This window comes from Lynx rufus, unplaced genomic scaffold (genome assembly GCF_022079265.1).
Source record: "Lynx rufus isolate CCGP_SWC_20201006 ecotype Redwood Valley unplaced genomic scaffold, mLynRuf1.p SCAF_15, whole genome shotgun sequence".
Taxonomy (NCBI): domain Eukaryota; kingdom Metazoa; phylum Chordata; class Mammalia; order Carnivora; family Felidae; genus Lynx; species Lynx rufus.
The window spans coordinates 20,061,377-20,080,137 of NW_025814829.1; the positions used below are offsets into that span (position 1 = coordinate 20,061,377).

The 18,761-nt window shown below is 55.4% G+C and overlaps 1 protein-coding gene across 1 annotated transcript in view; it reads right to left on the reverse strand.

Annotated features, from left to right (window-relative positions):
* Nucleotides 1-18,761, reverse strand: part of CDK18 (cyclin dependent kinase 18) — a 70,006-nt gene that overhangs the window by 23,137 nt on the left and 28,108 nt on the right. Inside the window, exons 5-9 of the mRNA XM_047076441.1 lie at nucleotides 2,285-2,518; nucleotides 1,374-1,391; nucleotides 1,203-1,286; nucleotides 317-373; nucleotides 154-204 (exon numbers count right to left, since the gene is read on the reverse strand). Of these exons, the coding sequence (XP_046932397.1) occupies nucleotides 154-204; nucleotides 317-373; nucleotides 1,203-1,286; nucleotides 1,374-1,391; nucleotides 2,285-2,518 (444 nt within the window). The remainder of the gene's footprint in view (nucleotides 1-153; nucleotides 205-316; nucleotides 374-1,202; nucleotides 1,287-1,373; nucleotides 1,392-2,284; nucleotides 2,519-18,761) is intronic.

Consider the following 18,761-nt stretch of genomic DNA (forward strand, 5'->3'; position numbering starts at 1 on the left):
GTTTGCCCTCCCGTGTAGGTCTCAAACTCAGGGAGGAAAGGAATCGGGAGGGATAGACGGACATGCCGGACAAAAATCCCAGACAGGGTGACCCCCGAAAGAAGAGGCATGGCTGGGATAGCAGCTGAGAAGACAAGCCAGGCTCCACCCTACAGCATGGGGCGTGTTTGCCTGGGCCCGGCCGGCCGACGACAGAGTCTGGGTCTACAGAGAAAACAAGTACAGCCGTAAAGGCAGCTCCACGTCCCCTGGGCCCTGGGGGGTGGCTTCCAGGGCAGGCGGCTGGATCCCAGGAGATCTCAGACCAAGAACCCACTTGTTCCTCAGATCTGGTGCCTTCTCTCCTGCGACCCGTGGAGAAGCCTGGCTCTGCCTGGCACAGGACAAGCAGGGGGGCCTCATTTACTCGGAGCACCACACCCATCCTTCCTTCTCCTGAGGACTGACGTCAAACCAGAGAACCCCCAGAGTGGGCTAGGATCTCCCTTGATGGGGCAGGGACTGCGAGCAGGGAGCTCGGGGTCGGATGAAAGAAGGCTGGATCCCACTTATGCGGGACTCTGGGAAAGTTGGCCCCTCAGACTCTCTGTTTCCTTGCCTGTAAAACGGGGCTAGTAATGCCTACTTTATAAAGCCTGGTAAGACACTGCTTGGCACCCAGTACATATTCTATAAATGGTAGCCATCAAGGCATTCAGAAATCGGATGTAACTACTGAAGTCTACTCTGGTTCCGGGAAGCCCCGTGAATATGGGAAGAACAAAGGCTCCAGGCTCCTGGAAGGGCATGGGCAGACAGCGGGGAGAGTCCCAGAACCCTAATGGGCAGTGAGGTTGTAGGGGTGGGGGGAGGTCTGCCTCACAGGTTCATCAGTCCAAACAGGAGGTGGCTGGGGCAGAGTAATCCGAGACAGTAGCTTTGCTGTGGCAAGGTGACCCTCTCTCCAGACCGCCTTCAAGATGCAGACCCAAACCCAGAAGCCACTGTTGCCTGGGCCCATCCTTGCCTCCCCTCCACCCTCAGCAATTTTCCCAGCCCCCTCCCAAGGCCACACTAAAGGTAGGGGCTCTCCCAGGGCCGGCAGTGCCTGTCAGCCCGTCCTCCCAGCATCCTGGAGGCCTCTGCTCCCTCAGGCCAGCGTCCTGGAATGTGCCGTGTGCCCATGCCCAGTGGAAAACGCCACCGAACATGCTGTATCTCACAGGGTACTGACCAGGAGGGGCAAGCTGGTGTTGGTAGTGAGTCACAGCGCCCAGGCCGCAGCTGGGGAACTGCTGAGGGTTAGGCTGGGGGGAAGGAGGAGATTGGGGGGAGCTGACCTCCCCCCACTCCTCACACCACCCTAACTTTGCAGGCCCCCCACCTTCCCCCACCTCTTCCCCACCGCCTCCCTGTCAGGAAAGGGTTTGGAGAGGCTTAAAGAGGCCACTGGTGCCTAGGGGCGTGCTGACCCCACAGCACAGAAAATTAGTCACTGTCTCAACAGCCGGAGGCCCACAGGGCCTGCAGACAGCTCCAGGGAACCCCTGCCACCAACAGGGAGAGAGGAGAGGCTTCCAGCCCATTCCCGATTTCAGATCCCCGATCCTCTCCCTCCAACCCCCCCCCCCCATACAGCAGAATCCTCCAGCCACATAGCGCAACAGGCCGCCCGCCCTTCCCCACCGCTGTATTATTAACCCTTCGCCCACGACTGCTGCGGGGTGGGGGCCGCTGCCCCCGTGGTCTCCCTGGTGGGCAGAGAAGAGGCAGCAATCCCCAGAGGCCCCAATCCATCCCCCTCTCCCCAGCGCTGGAACCTGCAGGGCTTCGCGTGTCCTTCCACCTTCACCCCAGGGCTCTGGTCTCCCACCCTCCAGCCTGCCACTCTGGAAAGTTCACCGGAGCCCAGAAAGCCCTTCAAGGCGCGATCTGGCCCCACATTCGCGGGTTCTCCCGTCACCCGGAGACTCCTGACCCTTGCCCTTTCCAGAAGGAAGGGCGACTAGAAAGCGCCTGGTCGGAGCCTGGGTGGAAAACTTTGCTTCCTAGGGTTCTGACCGGAGCCCGGGGGCCAAAGTGAGTCCCGGCGGAGACTCCCTGGGTGGGGGGTGGGGGAAAGCTGCGGCTGCAAAATAGCGCACCTGGAACTTGGGAGGGGGCCGCACGAGGCATCACCCACCCCCGGCACACTGGCCCCTACGCCTCGCGATCTCCGATCTCCCCGCGGCGCTCCGGCATTTCCCTCCAACCTCTCGCCCCAGGGCAAAAGCAGACCGGCGCCTTTAAGAGCCGCTCCGCTTACCTTTGCTCGGTTTACCCGGCGCCGCGGTGCCCCCTCCTCCGACCGCCCCCTTCCTCCCCCGGCGCGCCGCCCGCCCAGCTCTCCGGACACGGCGCGTCGCCCGCGGGACTCACCGCGCGTGTCCTGGGGGCCGCGGCGCGCCGGGTCCCGCCCGCGACGGCCGGGGTGCCGCGGGGCTGGGCGCCGTGCCCTGCGCCCTGCTGGGGTCCCTGCCCGGGCGCGGGGCTGCTTCCCCTGCTCCGGAAAGGTGAGCGGCTCCCCAGAGGAGCCGCAACCTGAGCTGGAGGAGGAGGAGGAGGAGGGAGAAGGGGAGGGGAAGGGAGGGTTGGAGGAAGGTGGGGAAAAGGAGGGAGGGGGAGGAGGAGGAGGAGGAAGGGAAAAACCCGGCCCCCGCCAGAGTTTTTCACGTGTACAAGTTGACTCCTCCCCCGTGCCTCCCGCCCTGCCCACAGCCGCTGCCAATCCCCAGGGCTCCCTCTGCCCGAGTGCCCACCCCTTTCTCCCACTCTGGGAACCAGGGTCCAAGTGCTTCTTCCGGTTTCGTTCCTTAGGCCTGGCCCCTGCCAGCCCTCTGGGGCTGGCCCGGTTAACCCCGACTAGGCGATGAGACCCTCTGGACTGGAGCACTCCAGGACTGGGGCCAGACCACCACGGGTGATTTGCTGACAGTGCTTTTCTGGAAAGGTAGCTTTCCCACCGAGGCTGATCCTGGATCCCAGCCCCTGGCACCCCAGGAGCTAATGTGCAAAGACTGATCCTGTTGGCTACGTTTGCCTTTTGCGTTCTTGGCAACAGTAGCCCTAGGGCTCTCCCTCCGGTGGGACTTGTCACTAACGTTTTGGGACAAAACTCCCACCTGGTTTCCCCACCTCTCCAGGGCCTGAATGAAGCTTCCCTACTAGTCATCACGGCCACTTCCTACCCGGGAGGGTAATTCAGTTTGTCCTTTTGGAATGAAACTCTGCAGGCCGACTGAGATTCACCCAGGAACCCTTACAGAATAGCCAGTGCCGGTCCCGCTTTCATTTTACAGAAGGGGAAACTGAGGCCCAGAAAGGTGATTGGACTGGCCTACAGTTCCACGAAGAGTCAGAGACAAACCATGATTGGGACTCAAGCCAATGACCACACCATCTAACTTCAGGGATCGAAGGAAAACTGGGATGGAGTGAAGGGCACACCTGTCCCATCCGGCCCCGCACAGCCCTGCTTCCTTGCGGGCGCTATCAGAGAGCAGGTGGTACCTCAGACCGTAGGGGCACCGAATCAGAGAGATCTGTGTCCTCGGCCTTGCCAGTGGGCGTGGCCTTTACAGTCTGGGGGTCTTCACAGGGGGTGGGGGGGCTCTTGAGGAGGGTGGTCCACAGTGTGGATGTGTTTCCTTTCTGGAGGACATGGGCCTACCTACCGTCTGCCCCTCAACACCAGCCCGCATCCAGCCGGCAACACGGATCTCTCCAGACTCCACGGGGGCTGGAGATGGCAGAAAGAAGGAAGACCCTGGGCCCTTGCAGTAGAGTGACTTGTGGGTCGTCAGCGGGGGCACACCACAAAGGGCGTCCCAACTCTGCCACCTGTTTTCTCTGCCAGGGCATGAGATTTCCTGGGCACGCGCACTTTAGGAAGAGAAAACTGCCTGGTGCCGAAGGGGTGCAAAAAGTGGATGGATCCATAGCCTCCAGGCTATGGGAACAGCCAGCTGCCTGGCTCCATAATCCATGTGTATGATAACACAGGGGGCAGAGAGGCCATGCAGAGGCAGGGAAGGGACAGGGAGGGCAGGGGAGAGGGCTATGGCTAAAGAACTGTGCATACTGGAGGGTTCAAGAGAACGGGGCCAAACTAGAGTTTCAAGGAACCAGGGGAATGGATGGGGTCGAGAGGTTTCAACAAAAGTTTTCTGAACATCTCTTATATGCCAAATAATAGCCAGAATTCCGGGCACCAAAGATGGATGGAACACAGGCCCTGCCCTCCAGGAGCTTGCGATCTAATGGGACAGGTAACAAGCGACAGGGTGTTGTCTGTCTAACCCAGGTTAGAGCTGCGGCTGCCTGGGGAGTTTGTTTTGCTGCTTGAGCTGAAGGTCCAGGGATAAGAGGACAGTGGAAGGCAGGAGGGGGGTTCCGTTTTCTCAGGAAGGGTAACACCTGTGCAGACTTCAGGGGTGAGAGGCCAGAGCTTAGAGTTGCCGGGGCTAGAGGTGATGTGCTAGAAGGAGGCGGGTGCTGGGTTCTGAAGACCCTCCTAACATTCGCCCTCTCCCGAAACTACAGGGCAAAGTGGAACATGTCAGAGGAAAGAGAAATCACCAGGTCTGTGATATAGGATGATCCCTTGGACAGCCAAGTGGAGGCTTGACAGTGGGACAAAATCTGGAGGTAGAACCCCCAATTTGCAGGCTGATCCTGACGATGAATGTCGCAGGCTTAGCCTGGGGCAGTGGCAGCAGGGACAGAGGAGGGGGCTGACTTGAGAGACGGTTTGGGAGCCAGGATCATGGAATTTTGTGCTTATTTGAGTCTAGGAGATAAGGGAGCAAAGAATGTCAAGGTTGGAGCCCCTGGTGTGATAGACCAAGCTAGAAGCTTCTTCGGGTTGCCTTGATTCATACAACCTCCTTTTATTGGTTGTGTGACCTTGGGCAAATGACAACCTTCCGGAGCCTCGTTTTGCAATCTGTAAAACAAAGATACTGAAATCGATCTTGCGTGGTCATTGTATATATTAAAGATAATGTATGCCAAAGCGTAGGGCTTAACTCGTAACAGGAATTCAATAAATAGTAGATGTAATTATGATTGTTTCTCCTTTCCACAAACATTTGTTGAGCACCTGATATGTGCCATGGATTGTCCTAGATCTTTGGGACATAAGTCTCATTCCCTAGTCACGTGTAGCTCACCATCTAGTGGGAGAGAGCTATGCAGAGGATAGCCATATAGCCAAGCAATACGGGCTGGTATGGGCTGGGGCAGAGGAGGAAACTGTGCCCAAAGAATCAAGGACAACTTCACCGAGGAGAGATGACAGCTTAAACCACGTAGGGCCAGCTATCGGCTCGGAGGCTATCATATCGCCCCCGTCTCCCAGACAATGGGTTGTGTTTCAGAATCTGAAATGTTCCGTTTTGAAGGCATTTGACATGCTTCTCGGGGTTGGGAGAAGGGGGTGGACTACAGATGAGTGTCTATATGGACCCAGGGAGTGGTACATAGAACCTTGGCAACCCCAGGGCAGGGCATGAGCAGATGGGCAGATAGAAGAGGGGGACCAGGTAAGTGTGAACGTGGGCACGTGGCTGGAGCTTGCTAGCTGGGTAGGAGCCTATATGTGTGTGCACTTGGGCCGTCCTGATTTTTCTGCTCCCTGTCTGTACCCTTCTAAAAATTCCCCGCAAAACCATTTGGTGTCCTCAGCCTGCCTCCCATGCCAATTTTCTTTCCATCCATCTCTTAACGAGCCCAGCTTGGTAGAAGCCGCGCTCCCTGGTCCTCCACCAAGGAAGGACTGCTGCCTTGCTGTCCCACCAAGCAAGACTCTGGGCTTTCCAGCTAGGTGGACTGTTACATCTCCGATTTTCCCATCTGTGACATGGAGATAGTAATAGTCCCCTTCTCGTGGAGCCGTTGTGAGGTTTCAATGTGACGTGAACTTGGCAGACAGGGGATGCTTATTTCCCTTCTCTGCCCAGTAACTGCCTCCTTGCAGAGGGTCAGACGAGACTGTCAGCTGGGGATGTCCCCTGGCACACCGGCCTCTGGGGCCCCACGCTATAGGCCTTCCCCTCTGCTAGCCTAAATGGCATCCCTGGGTGGCCCTGGTCACCCTAGGGTGTAGTGCTGGCAGGATGACAATGGGGGCCCAGCAGCGGCCCAGCCCACTCTCCCACTCCAATCCTGTCTCTCCTCCCTGCTGCCGATCACATGCCACTGCTCTGCAGATAGGACAGGCGTCCCTGGGCGCCCGAGGGCTGGCGGGGAAGCTGGAAACAGCTCTCCCTCACAGACTGTGTGGGCAGTGCATTCGAATAGCTTCTGAAAAACCAAAGTTCAAGCCCGCCCTACTTTCCCCTGGGAGGCTTAGCATCCAGACAGGGAGACCAGCCAACGGAGAATCTCCTTTCTGCACGTTGCTGCAAACTCTCCTCCCTTCTGGTGCCACCCACACATGCGACACAGTCTCCAAAAGCACTGCAGGGACGCTTGGGAGGCCCGGAGACCCGACTCCGCCCCTAAGGTGCCAAGATCCGTTTCGTTTATCTGGGCCTCAGTTTGCCTCCTCTGAATAATGGGGAATAATGTGAGTGCTGCCGCTCCGGAGGGTTAAATGAGAGTGTGAATGCGAAAGTTTACTTTGTGAAAACACCTGCCTGTGTATGAGATCATTAGTGTTTGGCCAAAGAGACCTTCTTAGGGTTCTCAGGAGACAAGTGAAGACAAGAGAAATGGGAAACTCAGAACAGAGAGAAGTCTTCCCCAAGGACGTCTGTGACCTCAGCAGGAGGAGGGAGAAAGGCAACACGGAGCTTGGCCCATGGACCACCCCGCTGTGGGCTAGCTCCTTACGAGTGTGTGAGTCCGTAGGGGAGGCAGGATGTGGCCTTGGTCAGCCGATGCTTACTCCTCCCCTGAAGAAACTCAGACCATTGTTTTCCAGTGACTTATGGAGAGTGAGGGTGATTAGGGTCAGTGTCATTTACCTGGTTCCAGTGTGATGCCACTACAGAGCCCGGGAGCTGCCACTTTGTCACTGCACCAAGCATCACGTCCTCTCCTCACTGCTTGTGCTAAATGCACGGGCGCGCATGTACTCGTGTGTGTGTGTGAACACACACACACACACACACACACGCACACACACCCCATGCACAACCACTCCAGACTTCCGATGGAACAACAGCTGCGTCCCCAGAAGGTTCTAGAACAGGGTAGGCATGTAAACAGAGCAAGCCAATCACAGCCCTGTTGACTCTAGCAACCATCAACCCGATTAGAACCCCACCCCCACCCTGAGTCCGGCAGTGCCTCCCAAACACACCATATACACACACAACCTTCAGGTTGCTGCATTGCCATGGCAACGAAACCATCACACAAAGCAGGGAAAATGGGAAAGTGGCCCTTAGCAACAAGACCGAACCAGTCATTGGGGTGAGCACGCCAGCAGCGCTGGCTAGCGTGAGGTCACGATGCGGAGAGGGTCCCCGTGCAGGGAGGGGAGGAAAAGAGGGCTGGTGTGTCTGGACTTCGAAGCCCAGTTTTTAGCCCTGGGCCTCCGCTCGCTCACCTTTGACCTGTAGGGTCACAGACGCCTTCTTGTATTTTAGTGTATCCTCAGTGTGTGCCTGTATTATCGCGTTGCAATTACTTTTTAACCAATAAATAAGGATAGGAACTATAGATGATCTTTTCAGAAAACCTCCAGAATGTTGAGACTCCTGGGGAAAAGAAGACTTCCGATTGATCCTCAGAGAGACCCTAAAATCCAGCTCGTGAGTTCCTCGTAGAGTTGGGCCTCGATTCAGTTTGTAAACATTTCCTTGGTATCTACCCTGTGCCAGGCCGGGTCAGCCAGGCCCTGACTTCAGCCGTGGCCGGGTGGGCTGGGCGGGGCCTGCAGAACGTGTCGGTGGTGAGAGCGTCCTGGAGGTCTGTCGGGCGGGTCTGGAGCAGGTGCTTATACGAACAGCAGGCTGCCTGGAGGAGATTTTGCTCCGGGCCAAGGGAGAGGGCTGAAGCTGGGACCCTGCGGGCCCCCTTGGCGAACTGGCTTCTGATGTCCATACCTCATCATCTTCCCTTCAGCCAGCTACCAGAGAGACCTTAATTCAAAATGAAAGTTTGACAATGGGCTCCTCTGTCCAGCTTCTTCTTCCCGTGGCTCCCCAACAGCCTTGGGTCCCCTCCTTCAGAATCTGACGACAGCTGAGAGACTCCCTTCCTAGCATCCAAAACATACATGCCCAGCATTTTCCATTCATTTTGGGGAGCTATGGGCCTCTTCAAGCTCATTCATGGACTTGATTGGGGGGGAATAGCATGTGAAGGCCCGTGTGGCCAGCCTCTACCTCCCTCATCAGCTCACTTGGCTTGCCCCGCCCCTGCCCCCGCCCCCGGTATATAACAGGCCACACCAAACAATGTGCACTCCCCTTGCGGGCACCGCCATACTAGCCTGCTTCATGCCTTTGTGCCTGTGTTCCCACCAACGGGAGAGGCCTCTTCCTTCACCTGTTACCTGGTAAACTCCTATTCGTGCTTCAAAACCCTGTTCAGGAGTCAACACCTCATAGTTTTTGATGCTGACCAGACAGGCTTGATCACTCCATGGTCTGAAGTACTCTCATTACCTGTCTCCCACTACATGGGGGATCTGTGTCTGTCTTCTTTATCGAGCTTTGAGTTTCCTGAGGCCACACACCACTTCTTAGCCTTTATGTCCCTAGTTCCTAGCATGTAATAGGTCTGGGGAACCAAAATAGCAGGACCAAGTTGGCAGAGGAAACAGAGCTGATAAAGGAGGAAAATAAGCAGATGGGAAGTTAGGACAGGAGCCAGGAGAAGAGAGGCTATCAAGGAGGAGAGAGGCATCAGAAGCTGGAGGTCAAAATGGTTAAGGACCGAAAGGCATCACTGAATTTGGCAACCAGGAAGCCGTTGGTAGGGTAACCAGCAGCCCCGGTTTGCCGGGGACTCCCCCAGTTCTGGAATTGGAAGTCTTGAGTGAACGGTCATGGTTGGCCACCCTGCAGGTTGGTCATGGTTGGTGACCCTAAAGAGGGCGGTGCTGGAAGTGAGATTGGGGCAGAAACCTGCCTGAGGCTGGCTGGAGGACCAATGGCAGATGCGGAAGGACAACTGGGGACAACTGGTGACCGACTGCAGAGCCAGTGTGCTGGGTCCGGGAGGGAGAGCAGCGGGAGCCTGAGGATGGCCCCAGCCTCCCTGCCTCTCTCTCCTGGTCCCACTGCCCTGCAGAGAAAGCAAACGAGGCTCGTGTCAAGAACATCGCGTGCCCCTTGACGACTTCCTCCTGAAGGGCTCCAGGGTCACTACCTCTATCGCCTGACTGACCCTCCCCACCACCTCAATGCCCACAGCACCAGTGGCCCTCTGTCCCTTGTGTCTGTAGTATTTTGTCCTGTAGGCACAACAGATCCAGCTACTCCTGGTCGACTTTTCTTCTAAACTTTTATTTAAAATCTTCCTTTGGGGGGGGCGCCTGGGTGGCTCGGTCGGTTAAGCAACCGACTTCGGCTCAGGTCATGATCTCACGGTTTGTGAGTTCGAGCCTCGTGTGGGGCTCGGTGCTGACAGCTCAGAGCCTGAAGCCTGCTTCAGTTTCTGTCCTTCTCCATCCCTCTCCCTCTCTCTCTACCCCCCCCCCCCCCCTGCTCGTGCTCTGTCTCTCTGTTGCTCTCAAAAATAATTAAAAAAAAATTTTTTTTTAAATACTATAAAATCTTCTTTGGGGGCACCTGGGTGGCTCCGTCGCTTAAGGATCCAACTCATGATTTCCCCTCAGGTCACGATCTCATAGTTGTGAGTTGGAGCCTGTGGCAGGCTCTGTACTGAGCATGGATCTGCCTGGGATTCTCTCTCTCTCTCTCTCTCTCTCTCTCTCTGCCCCTGCCCCCACGCCACTCTCTCTCTCTCTCTCTCTCAAAATAAACTTGTTAAAAAATAAAGATTCTTGCAAAAAATAAACTAAAGATAAAAAATGAGGGGCGCCTGGGTGGCGCAGTCGGTTAAGCGTCCGACTTCAGCCAGGTCACGATCTCGCGGTCCGTGGGTTCGAGCCCCGCGTCGGGCTCCGGGCTGATGGCTCGGAGCCTGGAGCCTGTTTCCGATTCTGTGTCTCCCTCTCTCTCTGCCCCTCCCCCGTTCATGCTCTGTCTCTCTCTGTCCCAAAAATAAATAAACGTTGAAAAAAAAAATTAAAAAAAAAATGATAAAAATCTTCTTTTAGTTTGTATTTCTTTAGTCCAACTAATTAAACTCTGAACTTCTTACAGGCAGGGGTCACGCGCTCCCTCCCTGCCTCCTCCTTTCCTCTCTCCTTCTTTCGGGAAACACTAAGCACTGTTTATCCAGTGGTCAAGGTGACAGGCACAGTTCCTACCCTCAGGTATCTCGGTCTGGGTTCAGGCCTCCGAAATGCGGAGAAGCTCATACCCCTGAGCAGCAGGAGACAGTCCACGCGGGGCTTCAGCGAGTCCGAAAGCCCATAACGTCATCTGGAGTAGAGACGTTCGAATGGACCCCGGTGCCGCGGAATAGCGTGTCTGGATTGGAACAACGCATTCATTAGGAGACACCCGAACTCTGTTTCTCCCAGTTAGATTAAAGAGGAAAGAGGGAGGAAAAACAAGAAGGAGGTTGCTCTTATCGAACGAAGAAGCAATAGCCCCCCACAGCCGTGATCACAGGGCCCGCCTCCGTCGGCCGCCGGGACACCGTCTCATTAGCCAGGGTGCCCAGACACCGCACGCCCTGCTGGAGCCACCTCCTTGCCAAGTGCCTGCTCCATAATTAAACACAAAATCCCCGTCTCTTCAAGGCACTGGCTGCCCCTCCTGTGGGGGATAGGGAGACAGTGGGGAGGGGCTGAGCGTGGGTGAGGCCTCCCTCTGGCCCTGCTGGGGGAAGGGAAACCAGAGGGGTGTGGGTCGTGAATGGGGATCCCCGGGACCCTCCCCTGGGGAGGAGATGTGGGAAGCTCTCAGGGAAAGGAAGTGAAAGGGCATGGAGCGAGAGGAGGGACCCCGCCTTCTCGCTATCTGACACCAGGACGGATGGAGGGCAAATGGGCCACATGGGCCTTCTGCAGGGTTTCCGAGCTGGACTCTAGAAAGTGAGGTCCTAGAAAGAGGGGTGTTATAAAGTCTTTGCTCCGGGTTTGTCTGAGAACATCTCAGCGTCCACGCACCATACACACACACACACACACACACACACACACACATACACACACACATACATCCCACATTTACACATCCCACATATACACACACCCCCCTACATACACACATTCCCACCACACACACACTCCACTGGTTTGTAACCAGAAGGGGGCTGACACGGATGGATTCTGGGGGGAGAGGCCTGGACAAGATGGACCCCAGAGACCCTAGTAGCCAAAGTTGGAGTAAGGGGTGGGCTGGCAGACAGGGGCACAGGCCAATCCTAAAAATGTAACAAGATGCATGTAGAAGAAATCATTTGGTAGGCCTCTTAGGGTCAAGGTGAGCTCGCCTCATGCTCAAGACTGCTCTAGTGACAAGATGGTGGGTGGGAGGACTGAGCACTTTCGCTTTGCTATGTGGGGGGCACGAACTGACTGGGAAAGCCAGAGGGGCTGAGCCTGGCCCAGCGGTCCTTCTCTGCCCAAGCCCACCCAAACCTTGGCTTCTCTGCTAAAATCACTTTGAACAAATATTGCGAAGATACCCTGATGAAGAGGTCCCACGTAATTGGCCTGCCCTGGGCACCCACATGTCTCCAGCCAAACACGATCTCCGGCTGAAGGGTAGAGAAGATGCCACGGGGCTTCTGCCCCTACCCAAGTGTGGCTGCCCCGGGGGTGCAGCATGAGGGTGGAGTAGAGGCAGAAAGGAGATCGGAGAGAAGACAGGTGCCTCGGGCGTGGGGATGGGGCGTCCACACCCTTCCAGAGTTATCCGGTCCCTCTGCCTCAGTGGCTTGGGCCTGAATGACCCGACGCTCCCAGCTCCAAGCCCCGGCTCCAGCAGCTGGATCCTGATGGGGGACAGAGCCACGGAGCACATCATTCTGCACAGGCAAGAAGGTGAGTTCACAGGGGACAGAGACGGGGAGACCCAGAGGCCAGCGCCTCTGAAACCGAGGCAGAGATAGAAAATGTGGATGCCATACGTGTGCAAGGCATTAAATGTCAAAGTGAGCAGCTGGACTGGTGGCCAGCACCCAGCTGCAGCACAGAGAACTAACTGCCCATCATCAGACAAGTGCACCCGTCTGGCCCCTGCCCCTCGCCCCTGGGGGTTACCCCGGCTCGGACTGACCCGACCACCACAGAACTGCCACCACCAATCTGGGAAGGAGGGAGAGGCGAGGACAGCCTTGCAGTGCTGACTCACGTGCTGGCCTCTGAGGCTAGGCCGCCCTGAGAAATGCCTGAGCAGGCTGTGCCTACGGCCTGCTGGGACCAGCGGGGAGCCCTTTGTCACCACACCAGGTGAACCCAGCCCTGGAGGGGCAGCTAATTTCCTGGGGGCTCCTCCCAGACCAACTTCCCCTTTTCCTGCAGCCTGGGAGGGGCTGGGGCCCCAGAGCAGCCAGGTGTGGCCTAAGGGATGGGAGTGGGGCCTGGCAGATGGGAGGGGTCAGGAAGGATCTGGAACCAGAAGGAATCCGGACAGGCCCAGTGTTGGGGGTACAACCAGAAGAGGGAGAAAGGAGTAGGGAGCTTGGCTCACAATCCTTTTTCTCTGAGGTAAGCCCGTGACCAGAAGGGTGTGGATGACTAGGGCCTCCCAGGAGCACACCCTGTCTGAGTGATGGAGCAGATACCAGGCCTGCTCAGGTCAGACACACCCGAACGATCAGCTAGGTCCAGGGACCCTATACCTGAATGAACAGGTATGTCCAATCAAAATACATCTGAATATGTCGGGTACTATCAGGTGAAAATGTACCTGAGTGGCCAGGCAGTGGTGGCCACAGTGTGGCTGAGTGAACAGGCGTAACCGGGTAAAATGCCTGGATCCACCAGGCTGCCCCCACTCAGACTAGAGTGCCAAGTGACCTGGCAAGAAAGACCCAATCCAGGGGACCGGCTGCTGCCGGTGAACAGCCCAGTCTCGCAGGTTGGTATCTAACAGTGCTCAGCACAGCCGGGAGAAGGAAAGGATCGGTGAACAGTCTGGAACCCACAGGCCTACTGTTTGCCCCGGGGCACTTGCCCACCGTCCCTCTGCGGTGTTGATAGGGCTCAGCATTTCTTCTCCAGGATCCCAGCCATTTGTGAACCCACAACTTCGCTCTTCGTTAAACAGCTGGTGACTGAGGCTGATCCAATATTTACTCCTGGAGAGAGGGCAAAGGGGCAGGCGTCACCCCAGGCAGCCCGAGGAGGCAGTTGGCTGGGTTCTGGGGGAGGGGCGATGAGAAGAAGGGAGAAGTTGCTGCGTTTTCTCAGGTACTGGAGGGTTTCTCAGGCCTTAGGTATCCCCGGACCCAATCATCTACTTCGTCTTCCTGCCATGGGCTGGGAGGGACTAGAAGGAAACTTTGGGACCAGTAGTAGATGAGGGGGCTCAGGGTTCTCTCCTTGAGATCAAGAAGGCACTGCCTTCTAGGGGCGCCTGGGTGGCTCAGTCGGTTAAGTGGCCGACTTCGGCTCAGGTCATGATCTCGCGGTCTGTGAGTTCGAGCCCCGCGTCAGGCTCTGTGCTGACAGCTCAGAGCCTGGAGCCTGTTTCAGATTCTGTGTCTCCCTCTCTCTCTCTCTCTGACCCTTCCCTTCCCTGTTCATGCTCTGTCTCTATCTGTCTCAAAAATAAATAAACGTTAAAAAAAAAAAAAAAAAGAAGAAGGCACTGCCTTCTTGATCAGGTCCTGCCGCGGTACCCAGTTGGAGGCACCCATAGCAGGAGGCCTTCCTGCAGGAAGGAGACACTTTTCCCTGGAAGGGGATGGGGACAAGGAAAGGAGGGGAGTTGGGCTGAGACCCCGCTGAGGAAGGAAAGCACGCGGGTGCCAGCATCAGGACCAGCAGCTGCCACACATAGAAGAGATCGGGCCCACCGTGACTCTGTAGGAACCCCAAAACTTAGGGGGCGCCTGGGGGCTCAGTCAGTTACCCGTCCAACTCTTGGCTTGGGCTCAAATCATGATCTCACAGTTTGTGGGCTTGAGCCCCGTGTCCGGCTCTGTGCCGGCCCTGCAGAGCCTGCTTGGGATTCTTCTCTCCCCACCCCCCTCTCTTTCTGCCCCTCCCCTGCTCACGCTCTCTCTGTGTCTCTCAAAATAAACTTAAAAAATCATTTAAAATGTCTAACACCCCTTAATACATGATCGTTCTTGGCAGGGGTGGCTTTACAGATACTCAGTCATGCAACGCACGGGGTTGGGCCCAGGTGGTCCCACACTCAGAAGGCCCCACGCTTGGTTTAATGCCTCATTGTTGCCTTCTTGAAATTCCTCATGCTCTTTAAACAAGGGGCCCTGTGGTTTTCATTTTGCTTTGGGTCCTGCAAATTATCTAACGAATCCTGCTTATTGGTTTGGGTTCAGTTCCCTGAATCCAGAAAGAATTGACCGTGCCCCGTGCCGGAACAAGCCTCCACCATTTCATCATTTCAGGAGTTTCTATGCCCACGAAGTTTCTCTGCAACAGAGGGTGGTCTCCGTGATGCCACCAGCCCCATTTGGTGTTAAGTGCCCCACAAGGTTGGGAGCCTCCACTCGTCCCAAATCACTTCCTCCAAGAATGCATGGCAGGGCCACGACACTTGCCGAGCCCCCCTCGGCACCCACTGGGGTGATGAGGGCTACAGGCCAGGGAAGAGACAGAGCTCTGAGTAACAAGGTCAGAAAACGACGACCAGGTTAGACACTCCAGACACGCTTGTCCCAGGACTGGAACCCGAGGCGGAGCCGGAGCCGGACCCGGAGCCGCCTCCTCCCTCCGACGCAGACTGCTCTGAGGCATCTGACCTCCACAGCGTCTGCCCCTTAGCTGTTTTTAGACTCCTGTTCCCAAGGGGCCCAGCCCGTTTGCGAAATTGGCAGTCTGGGCCCACCTACTGACCCCTGAGAAGCATTGCTGCAGGGGAAATGGAAACAGATAGGCTGGGAGGCTGCCTGTCTCTTCCTATTCGCTCTCAAAACAGGACTTGACCTGGGATCCTTTTACAAGGACACGGGAGTGGGTAGGGGAGGATGAGGGAGAAGACACTGGGAAGAGGAGTGTGGCATCCCACACTGCATGACGGGGGGGTGAGAAGTCATAAGCCCCCCCAAAGACCATGACATGCCAGAGCCAGAAGGGACCTCTGAGAAATAGATCAGAGAGGGAAGGTAAGTCACCCTAAGTCACAGAGCCAGGATTGGAAGTTGGGTCGCCTAATGGCAAGTCCGGGGGTCTTTCTGCCTCATCATTTGAATTCAAGATCAGAGACAAACTGGGAGAGTGGGGGACGTGAGAGATGGAGAGGCTGTCTTCTTCCCATCCCCCTCCTTCTACACACACACACACACACACACACACACACACCCTCGGTTCGAATTCCTCCTGGAGACTGGTGGGGACCCAGGTCTGGTAAAATGGGCTCAGAGTCAGGAGTCAGCAGGTATGTGCCCTCTGACCCTCCTATTGGCATGGCCTCTGAAATCTGAGTCTCCTGGCCTGGTAAGCCATGCTATGCTTCTGCCAAGGGCCCTTCTGCTAATGGCTGGTCTGATGTGGCTACTATGTTTCTGAGTCCCCAGGCTGAGATTGCAGCACCTCTTCATGGGAAGTAAGGAACCTGGGGGATTCCCATTCAGTGTGGCATTTTAAAGTTAATAACATTAACTGCTGATATCTAAGCACTTTCTATGTACCAAGCACTGTTCTAAGAGCTTTTCGTGTATCAATTCGTCCAGTACTCAGACAGCCCTATGGAAATAGATATTATCATTGTCCTTATTTTATAGTTGAAACTGAAACAGAGAAGTCAAGTAAGTTGCCCAAGGTCACACAGCTAGTAAACATCAGAGCTGGGATTTGAAACCAGGCAGCCTGGGAGTGTGTATCCTGTGTTCCTCCAGCCCTCCCCAAGTGAGTGCTACCCTTCGGGCTTCTAGGTCAGAACTCCTGGCAATATAATACCTGCTTGATTCCAGGGAGTTTTTAGTTGGAAAAAGCTACATGTGTTTCTACCCACATATACATAAACCCCCCTGATTCAGCTCTCCTCCCCTCCTATACCTGGGCACCAGGCATTTGCCCAACCAGTTGGCAAATCTGAAATTTGGGGGGCCTACCCCTCTCTCCCAAGCCCCTTTCCTGCCCCTCAGAACACCCCTTAAAGGCCTATGCTGCCACCTCCTGGCCACAAAGTGTTAAGACTAGCCCAGGGGTGTTTTTCAGGATTCTTCTCTGATGTCATCCTCTCCCAGGGCTATGTGACCGTCTACATGCTGCTGACTCCCATATATATATAATCATTGAAGGTTTTGTTTTGCAATCTTTATTGAGATGCAGATGATGCATAACATTGTGCAAATCTGTGGTGTGCGAATGATGATGTGATATATGTATATGCTGTGAAATGATCACACATCCATGGCCTCATAAAGTTATGGGTTTTAAAATTTTTTTTCAAGTTTTATCTATTATTTTGTGAAAGAGAGAGAGAGAGAGAGCAGAGAGCATGAGCAGGGGAGGGGCAGAGAGAGAATCCCAAGCAGGCTCCACACTGTCAGTGCAGAGCCTGACGTGGGGCTCGAACTCACAAACTATGAGATCATGACCTAAACTGAAATCAAGAATCAGATTGCTTAACCTACTGAGTTACCCGGGCGCCCCCAGTTATAGGTTTTTAAATTTTACTTAAAAATTTTTTTTAATGTTTATTTATTTTTGAGAGACGGAGAGAGCAGGAGTGGGGAAAGAGCAGTGAGAGAGGGATACACAGAATCCGAAGCAGGCTCCAGGCTCTGAGCTGTCAGCACAGAGCCCAACACGGGGCTTGAACTCACGAACCGCGAGATCATGACCTGAGCCGAAGTCGGCGTTTAACTGACAGAGCCACCCAGGTGCCCCTAAATTTTCCTTTCAAATTTATTTAGTAATCTCTACACCCAACATGGGGCTCAAACTCACAACCCCAAGATCAAGGGTGCAATGCTCTACCAACTGAACCAGCCAGGCGCCCCTCGTACAGTTACATTTTGAATGTGGGTGGGGGGGGAAGGGGAAGTGAGAACATTTAAGATCTATTCTCAGCCCAAATCTTCATCTCTTCTGAGATCCAGGTCTGTGTGTCCTGATGCAAAAGGCCCTAATACCCCAGCACCCAGCACCCCGTAATTTCTCCAAGTTCAGAGCTGGAACCAGACACCAGGTGGCCTGGCCCATAACTCAGTTCTCATTGCTTCTCCAACAACATAGCATGAGACACAGACACAATGATTGTGCCCCGGAGGAGGACAAGATAAGGATCACATGCTAGCTGGTGTCAGAGTCAGGTTGTAGACCCAAGCTGGAGTGGGAGCAGCACCCTGCACGCTTTCTGGAGCCGACCACATTGCTGCTGGGGGTTGGGAGAAGGGAAACGCCTTCTCCAGGTAACACACAGGTAAGGAAGGGTAACGTAAACTGAAGGGCTGGCGAACCATGGGGCTTTTACATTTTTAAATGGTCGAACAAATTCAAAAGAAGAATATGTCATGACACCCCAAATAACGTGAAGTTCAAATCTCGATGTCTGCAGATAAAGTTTTATTGAACCAGCTGTGCTCATTCACTTACACATTCTCTATGATTGCTTCCAGCTACAATGGCAGACTTGAGTTGTAACACAGACCACATGGCCGCAAAGCTTAAAATAGTTGCTATCTGGCCCTTTGCGGAAAAGTGTGTGGATCCTGAGCTTGGAGTAAAAGGGCCTTGAGCCACAGGATCTGCCCCCTTGTTGCAGCGGAAGCAGCCTGTCCGCTGGGTGGGATGGAGTTGGGGGGAGGGCGGTAGGGGGTAGAGGATGCGGGATGTGCGGGCTGCAGAGAGCAGAGGAAGGAGGGGCCGGTCAAAGGAGCAGAAGGAGGAGATAGGCTCTTGGGAGACCTTCACCAGAGCCAGCTGCCCGGATTTTCCCATGACAAGACTCCCCAGTGAAGAACCTACATCTTCCCAGCTTCCTGCTGGCTCCCTAGGGGAATCCTAAAGGCGCCCAGACCCCTCCCCACACCCTCTGGTCTGGAAATCCCGGCTCCACCATTGTGAACTGCTGGGCTTACACAATCCCATAACCTCTAAACCCTAGGATTTTCACCTGTGAGAAGGGGATCATAACACAGACCTTGGAGGACTGTTGAGAATTCTACAAGGTGACAAATCTCACAGCACAGTTCCCAGTGCACAGTGGCTTCCTGCCATCCACAGACGTTGCTGCTGTTGGGGCAGGCGGCCCTGCCAGGGCTACGGAAGTGGGTGCACCTCCTAATCGCGCCCACTAGGGGGCAGGAGGGCCCTGCTGGCTGCCAGGAGGGCGTCAGCGGGAGTCGGTCTGCAGCTTCCCCGCATGGGGAGAGGTGTCTGCCCCTGCTGTTTACAAGCCTGGCCTGTGATCAGCTCCTGCTCTCCCTACAGCCTGCTGAGGGCCGGACTGACGCAGAGCTTCCTGCCGGGGGCAGGCCAGGCTTTTTTCTTGCCCTTTCTGGGGCCGGCTGGACTGAGGCCAGGCCGCTGGATAAATAAATATTCCTTCTCCCATCTATTTGCATATCAC